The 10,915-nt window shown below is 28.5% G+C and overlaps 1 protein-coding gene across 1 annotated transcript in view; it reads left to right on the top strand.

Moving 5' to 3' along the window:
- The first annotated feature begins 250 nt into the window (after positions 1-250).
- LOC111613486 (protein arginine N-methyltransferase 9-like) overlaps positions 251-10,915 on the top strand; it is a 60,359-nt gene continuing 49,694 nt past the window's right edge. Inside the window, exons 1-5 of the mRNA XM_023354845.1 lie at positions 251-359; positions 457-674; positions 2,149-2,390; positions 5,420-5,683; positions 7,360-7,495. Of these exons, the coding sequence (XP_023210613.1) occupies positions 477-674; positions 2,149-2,390; positions 5,420-5,683; positions 7,360-7,495 (840 nt within the window). The 5' untranslated portion in view covers positions 251-359; positions 457-476. The remainder of the gene's footprint in view (positions 360-456; positions 675-2,148; positions 2,391-5,419; positions 5,684-7,359; positions 7,496-10,915) is intronic.

Raw genomic sequence — 10,915 nt, 5'->3', positions numbered from 1 at the left:
TAAATTAATGGCCAGTTTACTTTTAATTACAATAATTTTAAAATTTTGGAGCTTTTTTTAAACGTTTATCAATGTAGGAATACGATTTAATACCCAAGTTTATATGTAATTTATTTAAAATTTTGGAGCTTTTTTTAAACGTTTATCAATGTAGGAATACGATTTAATACCCAAGTTTATATGTAATTTATTTATAATAAACAATTTTACATTGTACGACTGTTTATTTTAATATTATGTGTGGCGCCATCTAGGTTACGTAAAAGTAATTAAATTTGAATTGTAATCGAAGATTTTATAAAAAAACGTGGCAATACATGTCGAATGTAAAGTAAAGGATCGTGTAATATAGCTTACAAGTAAGTTAAAGTGTAATATATTAAGAATTTAGCTTAAGAACCGATTTAATGTGCAATTTATTTATTTATTTACTTATTTATTCTGTTGCTTTGAAAGGAAAGTTACAACTTATCAAGATGACAGTCCATATATCATCCACTAAAAGTAAACAACTTCAGTTGTTGCAAAGATCACAGGAAAGAGCAAATTGTTGTCTTAAACAAAGAGAATATGGCAGAGCATTGGCTCATATGTTGATCATTCTTAAAATTAATCCAAGTTTAAAAGATGATTTGAAATCTGATTTTGTTTTTGCTGTAGGTAAGAATAATAAAGTTTACATACTCAAATAATATATTTAAATGGGACACTGTTTATTTTAGTCTAATCAATATCATATTAGTTGATATTGATTAATGCATCAATTTATTGATTGATCAATAAAATTGCAAATGAAGGCTTGAATAAATAATGCAAAAGATTTAATGTTAAAATAATAATAAATTTGTCCACTGTGAGATGCTCTTGTATTTTTAATTGTTGTATGCGTTCAGATGCAACTTTTGGATTAATAAAATGGCAATAAAACAAATGATTTTCTTATATTATTTACTAGCTGATGAGTCCAGCATTGCTCAGGCAAAAATTAATGATAGCGAAGATTAAGATTGTTAGATTATGGCCGATCTTATTGCAAAAATTAGGTCTCCCCTCTTCCGAGGCTAATTAGAGAATTTTTAGATAGGTCTAAAAATATGTTTGATTTCCGCAAAAACGCAAAAAACTACATCTAAAATAATAGAATAGAAGCCAAGTTCTTCAGGATAATTCTTAACCTTCCTTCTCCCCTGCAGGAGAGTTTTGAAAAATCCCTTCATGATGTATCCTAACTGTGCACCAAATTTCAACTTTCAACTCCTAACAGTTTGGGCTCTTATTATTATTATCATCATCATTATCAATCCATCTCAATTATATTATAAGATTGAGTAAATCAAAGAAGAAGGAATTTTGTAAAAATTAAATATTTTACAAAATTCCTTCTTACGTTTGTATAGCTGTCTATAACAACTCTAATAATAAAATTTATAAATTAAAATTTTAAATGATAATATATTGGGTAACTTTGCAAAAACATAATCAATTTAAATAGTTTATTAACAATTCTAAAACAAATTTACTGAAAACAAAAATTAATATAAAATTTAAAAGCATTCTATAATAACATTTCATGAAAGCATTAAAATTATATTGAAATTTGCTGTTCAAATTATATGATTTGCAGTTTATAAAACATTTAATGTCAATATGAGCTGCATGTAGTTTTTGATTTCATTCAAGATTTTTTTTGGTAATGATAAAAATTTTATCAGTTGTTTTCATCATTATTCAATACTGAATTTATGAAGCTAAATCATATTCTTATATCAACAGACTAGCTTCATTATTGATCAATGTCTCAAACTCTATGTACTAAATTTTACTTTTTATACTTTTTAAAAATTTTAAATGAAATTATTTATTCTATCAAGTAAAATAGACTGTTATTTGTGCCGTTATATTTCTTGCTTATGTTACTTGCAATAGCAAAGCTGTGGAAGCAATGCTTCTCTTGTATTTTCTAAAATATAAATACATATTGCGTGATTATTTTCATATTTTAATGTACTTTGAATTAATTAAAATTAATATTTTATTATAATCACATTATGTATCTTATTACAAATTTCTATACTACATGTGAAAAAAAAAAGATAAGATTGCTATTGAATATTTGAATATAAATTCGTATATGCATATTCCCAATAGAAGCACTGTACTGTTGAATATGGGACAGCTTCCATGGCCAAAATATTTGAATTGTGTAAAACAACCAGATTACAGGCATTTGCGCATGCGCTTTACAGAGCACCAACCTCATGCAGTTTAGTTCGTGGATGCTACAAACCAAAATATCATATAACGCTTCCAATGATTCTATCTGGGACCAGCACAGCTTCCCTATCATCAAATGTCACTACACGCCACTGGTTACTTGTATTAGAGGTTAGGTATTAAACATGATTAAATTTTAATAATTTTGTTTTTTTATGTTAACTTACTTGAGGTTTTTTTCAGAATATAGACTATAAAAGTGATTTAATAATTGAAATTTACCTCTTCTATTTATAAAATATAAAATAACATTTTTTGCAGTTAAGAATTATAAAATTTTATTTTAATTAATTAAAACTAATTTTAATTACTGCTATGGATATTTTAAATGTTTATCTATGTTATAATTTTTAATTTATTTATCCATATTGCACAATGAAGACTGGTACCTTCAATAGACACCAGACTTTACTTTACATCCATCTTTATTTTTCTGTTTAGGTGCTGATATGTGTTTCAGGCTCTTGCCCCTCTTATGTTGGATAAACATAGATAAAAGACACAGAAAATTCACACATAGATAAAAGACACAGAAGAAAATTCACACAAATTTGAAATGGCTATTTACATCCATTTTAATTTATTAATAAAAAAAAAAAACTATATCTAAAAACACTATCTTTATTAGAGATCATGCATATACACTTCAATCTCAATAATCCAGCCGTTTGCGAATCCAGCGTTTGTTAATCTCAGTCAATTATTTGCACTGTTGCCAAATCATAGGCAATCTAACCCACTATTTAAAACACAAGTTCCTACTAAATTTGAACAATTTTCCACTAAATGTGGCATGTCATTGAGCTTGAGCTTGGCTCGATATTAAAGATTGTTAGACTCATCATCTTAGGCTGCTACAGTATTTTTAACACAATATTATACAAATATAAAAATCAATTTCCCAAAAATTATGTACTTCTCACTAAAATTTACCACAAACTTTCAATTTTCCATTAAATTTAATAGAAATTTAGCAACATGATTACTGGTTACAGCAGTACGCTTAGATGTTTATTATGCATTTTATTTTATGTATTATTAATTTTTATTCATTTATTTTACCCAACTTGTATTAAATAAGAATATTTATAGGAAGATTAGCTCTATGAAATACAGTTGCTCATGCAATTACTGATATTATAACATTTATTTTACATGGATACAATGCTTTTTTGCATAAGAAATAAACAAACCAAGAGCCCAAACAATTGCAGCATACCTATCAGCAAACTTGTTTATTACCTCTACTTTTAAGAGTGAGAACAATAGGCATTCAGAGACCAGATAATCCAGACAATGGTATGACAATAATTCTAAGAGTCTTCCACCTTTGCCAGAAAAAATCTCTCAGCTCACAGAAATAGGATTCCAGTTTTATAGATGGGAACAATGCTTGATAGTCACATATTGTGAAATATGCCATCGATGACTCATTAAGATTCCGTAATTTTTGAAGTACTTGTTCAGGATTAGTGACAGTGTACGTATGATCCTCTAGATTGTTAGTGATGTATTTGTTAAGAAGGCTCTCCATTTTAATAGTGGGAGAAGTAGTTTTATCCACCACCACCCATAACTGTTGTCCATTCTTATGGATTTTTGCAAATGCAAATATGCGAGGTACAGATGGTGCCATAACCCTCATTGCCATCAGATTCAAAGTATTAGTGAGAGGAGTGTTGGAATGTTCAATGTCTTTGCAGATATTTTCTCAAGGAAACCGCAAGGTGCTATTGTGCATTCCATGTCTGAGATATATTGTGTTATGGCATTTCGGTATGATTCCTTATTCATGAGCACTACATGTTTTGATTTATCTGCTCTTAAGGCAACAATATAATTATCTCTCAACCATTTTCTAGATGCCCTGACAGCTGGCCAGACATTTCTGGATGAAATATTCTCGTGTCTATTGCACATTGTTATTAAAGTTTTCCATCTGAAATATTCCTTAGTAGTGTGGTCCAGTCCTTCTATCAGTTTTTTGATGTCAGGAATAGTTCTGACATTATTAGACAGAGGTGGCAGAGAATAAGATGGTCCATGTTTGAAGACATTTAAGAGTTTCTCTAGTGGTTGTATATTATCACAACATATCATGGCATGTGGTCATTGGATGTCACTCTCAATTTTCCGAGAACTCGTAGTCCATCTCAATTTGTTTTCATGTTTATCCTGAAGTTTTTCTTCAGAGTTTTTGCCCATCAGGTAATTTTTGCATTGGTGGCAATTAAGACATCAGGGTTCTGTTGGTACAAGGTATTTTCCCAATGTATAATCTCCGAGTAGTGAATATTATTGTCTTCTGGCCAATCTAATAACTTTTCTCAGACATAAATTCCTTATTATAGTGTTCAAAATATGACACTCAGGAGGGAGTCTAATGTAGTAGAATGATAGATGGAATACTTTCAGATCTCTGCACTTACAAAGAAAGTTTAATTTAGCTGATGTTCTGCAAAGTTTTAGAACAGATTTACAATAGGACTTTGCTGGCAAAGCCATCTTCAATATATTTTAAAAAACTGGTTACTTATTTATATACCACTCACCAAATTACCATCACCAGTTCATAACCAGACAGAAAAATTCTTGCTATGAACATTTTCATCTATATGTAATAGACATCCTCATATATTGACAATATCGAACTAATGGCTAGTAGAAAAGAATGTTTTTAAAAGTTCTGATTAATTATGTAATTTGAATATGTTGCATTAAAATTTAAAATATGTAAAATATTTGAAACATATCCGAATAAATCAATCTAGAGGATGATACGTACACTGTCACTAATCCTGAACAAGTACTTCAAAAATTACAGGATCTTAAGTCATTGATGGCATATTTCACAATATGTGACTACAGACAATAATTTTATTAGTGTTTACAGGACAAACATTGGAAACTAAAAATGAGTTTTGTTTAGTATTTAATATTATTAGATCTATAAAATATGATTATTAGAATATTTAAATTTTATAAAAAATATTGTACNATTTGGCGAACATGTGCTCTTAACATTACAACATGCATGGCAGAATTTACTTTTACCTCCAAATCCATTATTCAGAACAACGAATATTTATAGAAATTTTAGTAAAAAAGAATTAAATGAACAAGAAGTTTTAAAACATAATGATAGTGTAACAGTTATGAAAGAAAATTTACTTGAAGTTACAAATGACAAATTAAAAGCAGGAATACCTGTATCATCTGAAAATCAACCTTCTACTAGTCTTCCAATGTTTGCACAATCAGATTTTAATGATACAAAGAAAGAAACTGATCAAGAATTAACAAGTTGCACAAATTTTAATCAAGTTAATAAATTTGGTAAAGTTATTCCTCATGCAGCAAGGATTTGGATTTCATTAATAGAATGCAGTTGGATAAGGAAATGTTCTTTGTAAGTCATCTATTACCAGATTATTTTAATTGTACCGTATTTACTCGTGTTTAAGACGATCTTGCATATAGGACAAGGTGTGACTTTAGAGATCAAAATAAAGAAAATTAGGTTTATTAACACAATTCTAATTTTATTTAATTTAATCACAAAATATTATCAAATGCACGTATTACGGCAAACAACCATGTTTGCCTTAATACATGATGAATGGAAAACAAAACCAAAACATTATAGTGCACGTGACCAGAAAAAGTTTATTTTTAATGATTCAGAATGTGCTAATATTCATTAAAAATAACAATTTAACTAATATAAAATAACTATATTTATAATCATTGCTAATTCACCTGTATTTCATTAATGTTTTTATAAATAATGAGAAACTATTTTCTGTGAACAAATGAGATGCAACATGGTTTTTAATTGATGGATGTAGGATTAAACCAATAAACAAAGGGATGTCTGTTTTAATTTGTTTACAGTAGGTGCTAACTTATGATAAATAGACTGTAGACCTGTAATGACAGCATGACGTATACACGGTTCACAGAAATTATTGCAAAAACGCAAAGAATCCTTCGTTTGTGCATATAGGATGACTTAGGTTTTTGAAGCAGTGAAAAATGAATAAAAACCTCATTTTATATGCGAGTAAATATGGTAATTAGTATACAATGAAACTATTTTATAATTAATTTATATTGTTTGTTAAATTTAACAAGACAATAAAAATTTTATAATATAATGAAATAAATAATAATGTTTAAAATGATAATGGTGATAAAATTGTTATTTTAATTATTAGACGTTAATATGTAACAGGTTAAAAAATTAATACATTATTTAAATGAAATATTTTCTTAAAGTTTTTTCTTGTATAACTGATCAATGTTTTTATATTTTATTTACTTTGTGATGAATGAAACATTTGTATTCAAATATATCTGTACTAATTTTTTTGAAGGATGAATATTGGATTTTCTTAAAATACAGTAAAACTTCACTAACTCAAAGCTGCAAGGGGCAGGAAAAAACTTTGAGTTGGGAACAATAGAGTATAAAATGCTGATTCTGAATAGATTTGTACTTTCTCCTCTCTTGCATTATATAAAGAATTTTTTATAGATTTTTTTTTGTTTTAAACAGCCCATGTAACACCTTTCAGCAAAATGTTCAATGTAACTAATGGAATTGAAAAGTTTTGCAGGTACATCTTGTTGAGATAAAATGAGAGGACCTCTCACTTTGGATTGGAACATTGTCTGAAAATTAGTGTTGGAGAGTAGATACAAGTAACTGTCTGAAAATTTCATGAAATCTAATAATTAGGATCACTTTGGATAGAATAAATATTAAAATTCAAGTTTGGGAAGTTGAAAGTAACATAAATTAGTGTTGGGACTGTGAAAAATTTTGACTTGGAGAAAATCTGAGTTAAGAAATTCAAGTTGGAGACATTAAATCCCTATACTATTCCATTGAAACCTACCAAATGCTTTGTTTTGTTTGAGTTAAAGAAATGTTCAAGTTACAGATGTTTAAGTTAGTGAAATTTTACTGTAATATGTTTAAAAGAATTATTCATAAAATTGAAAAATATTAAATGATTATTATTTTTAAAATTTAAGTGATAATTAAATATAAAAAAATGAATTATATAATTTTCTATTTAGGGTTCAACAAATTAAATTAGTTCCTATAGATTTTGGTGAAATGATTATTTCATCAGAAGATAATCCTGAAGAACCTTACACAACTGAAAATTTAACAAGTATTCCTGAAGGTTATAAACTTCTCACTGACCCTGCTGTATTGCTGGATATTAATTTTAACAATCCTCAGGTGAATAAATAATAATTATAGATATGTAAAATGTTTAGTTTTATTAAATCATTTTGTCATAATTCCTTTTAAATAATTTTTATTTTAGATAATATAAATTCATTATTAAATGTGTAAAGTTAATGATTGAATTTTTGTTAGCTTTACATTGTATTTGAAAAAATATGGGTGTTTCACTGTATAGTTACAATAAAATGAATGTGCTTCATTTGAAAGTGAAAAATGTTTTTTACAGCAGTAAGTGGATGCTAAAAGTAATTAGTGGATAACATGTTTGTTATGTTGGTTATCTGCTTTATTATCGATGAGAAAATTCAGTGCAGGATCCATGCAATATCAAGCATTCATTGTCTCACTACTTTCATCTGAATGTCTTTCACTTCCTTATCAACATTTTTGATTTACAGTGCCATCTTGTTTGTCTTTTGAGAGTTATTCCACACAAAAGTTGTAACTACCAGTGAAACTCCTGTATATATATTAAACTATTTTTAAAAAGTTAAATAGCAGAATCAGAATTTAATTTGTTTGCTATTATCTGATCTTGTAAAAAATTATAATTATTAATCAATCTGTTATTGTCTACAATCCTTTGGAGCCTGTTGCAGATATTTTAATAAGATAAATGATTTTGTTTTATAACAAAAGTCATTGATTATTACATTTAAAAATCCAGGGCACTAAAGTTCATTAAGAACACTAACATATATTATTCAATATTTTTACTTTTCCAAATGGCATTATCACTTCTAAACATAATATATTTATTTTTACAGTTTTTATATTTTCCAATCTCTAGTGGACATTGCATCTTTTTTTATAATTTACTGAGGTTTATAGCCTCAAATAAAAGGTTGAACCTCAGTGTATTTTTAGATTCATTCATGATGTGAAAAAGAATAAATGAAGAATTGTTTGGATGGTCTACATCAGTGATTCTCAAACTTTTTCGATCCACCGCCCCCTTTGTTCCATAAAGTTATACCCAACACAACCCAACCCATTTTCTCTTGTGTGAGAAAAGGATTGGAAATATTCTTAGGAAAACTTTTCTATGAATCTCACACTTTGTGCTTTGTGCCCTTACTGTACATTGTTCTCATCATCTGGAAACCATTAAACGCAATGTTTCCTCTTATCAGCCCCAATTTTGCCTTTGGTCANTTGACTAGAAAAATATATATAATAGAAATTTGATAGAAAAATATTCCTCTGAGTTTTCTAAGAAGAATAGTTTGGAAGAAAAACCTGAGATATGGATGGTTTGATGCAGTCTGTGTAAAAAGTGTTTTTGAGCCACCCATAAATAATGTAATTGCTAGAAATTACACATTACTAACTCCTTCTTTACCATCCCATGGCATTCATTATCAAATTATGACAAAGTTAATCTCATAAATGATGTAACATTAGTTGTCATCTCCCAACAAAGTTTTTGCATTATTATGATATAAATATATTGTGTCAGTTATGTAATAAATATTAAAATAAAATGATATATTTACACTTTTATCAGAATAAAACACTACATGACAATAACATTACATTAATAAAAGTTTTATTTTCACTATACTTTGCTAGAAACTTATTTCACTCCTATAACTTGTAAGGTGATTTTCAATTGAAACAAAGTGAATGTTAGAGGCATGTGTCCATAGGAATGTTTTGGTCTGATCATGTCTAATCATAAACATCTATCCACTCAACACCTTCTGTATTGCATTCTTGAATAAAGCATTCCAAACAAATTCAAAAGTTGTTTCCCTCAATCCATGAAAGACATTGCATTCAACAGATTTAGAGAACATCATTTAGAATTGCTTCTCTATATTTCCTTCTTTGGTAATATTCTGAAAATAAATTCAATTTTTCAAAATAATTCAATAAACATTTTTAAGAAGTCTAAAACAGTAAATAACTGCTTAACTTGTAAATACAGTATTCTGTGCTTGGTCTAGTTCTACACCCTGAAGGATATCAAGGTTTTATGTATATCAAAAATAACATTGTTTATCTCAACAATCTTACGGCACTCATAGATAATCAATATAATTGACAAGTTTTCAATATTTGAATATTGATACAAATATTGAAGAGATTCAATATTGTCAATATGTGACTGCTTAGACACTCAAGTCAAAACATTGTCAGTTTTATGTTCCAGTTAATGTTTTGAGTGAATGAGATTTTGATCTGTTTTCAGTGCACTGGAATACAGATTAGTGTGCATACACTTGTGGCTATCATTCCTGTGTGGCATGATGAGAGCATGCAGATGTTCACTCCATCAGAAACAAAATATTGAAAACTTGCTGGACTGACTTGATAATAAATGCACCTAGACAATCAAGCCATGTCTTTTAACTCACAAGGTGTCACAAGTTAAAAGACATGGCTTGCGCCTTCTAAAAGGACATTAAAAATATAAGAATCATTGTTTTTGATTATTTTGTATTTTCATAACAAAGAGAATATTTAAAATTTTTTAACATGAAAATTATTTAAAAGAAAACAAATTAAACATCAACATTAAATTTTATTTAACATAAAGTATGAAATATTGTGAACTTTTAATCATTTTAATCATTAAAAACTTTAACCTTCATATATTCGTGCAGTTACAAAAGAATTCCACCCTGGTTTCATCATTTGACCACAAATCATATAACAAGTTCAGGTGCAAAACTCTAAGAATTCCAACCATGTAGAGAAGATCAATAAAAGCCTCCATTTTACTCCTTGACGTATCACATGCATCTCTTTCCTGGGTATAGTTTGAACATATTTTTTGTATATGTTGATTTGTATACTTCACAATGTCATCCAAAATTTCATTTATAAAAAATAGCCTCCAGGCAGCAACAGGTGAATTCACTTCTTTCTGTGCTTTCACATCTGGAAAGCATATAACTAAATTGTGATTAGCTGTTCATCTATTACATGGAAGCCAGTGAATTCCCTATTTAGTTTGACCAAGACAAAACCTTTCTCACTTGTTTCTAGCCATTTATACACGAGTACGAACGTTTTTGGCCTTCTTAATAGGCCTTCTTCAGATACACTGTGGTCTGTTAGAGCGTCGGTTGGTGACCAGTGACATCATCGTTGATGATAAGGTTTAGACGATAGGTTTAGATCGTCTAAACCTTATCATCAACGATGACGTCACTATTAAGACAATACCTATGTAAACATTGACACCATTTAAATGATGTCAATTAGAAGAATATTTAGTTTGTCCATTCCTTTCTGTATATTCAGGCTTTATTCCAACTTGTGCGTCATCATCTCCCGACTGCTCTGAAACTGTGTCCTGTTCCTGTTTATCTACATTATCTTCAACCTCATCATTGGAAAATAACTCATCAACTGCTTCAATAGTGGGTT

This window comes from Centruroides sculpturatus, unplaced genomic scaffold (genome assembly GCF_000671375.1).
Source record: "Centruroides sculpturatus isolate CEXI.00-Female unplaced genomic scaffold, Cexi_2.0 scaffold2, whole genome shotgun sequence".
NCBI classification, from domain to species: domain Eukaryota; kingdom Metazoa; phylum Arthropoda; class Arachnida; order Scorpiones; family Buthidae; genus Centruroides; species Centruroides sculpturatus.
The sequence above is the reverse complement of the archived record's forward strand: the minus strand, read 5'-3'. Positions and strand labels throughout refer to the sequence as shown.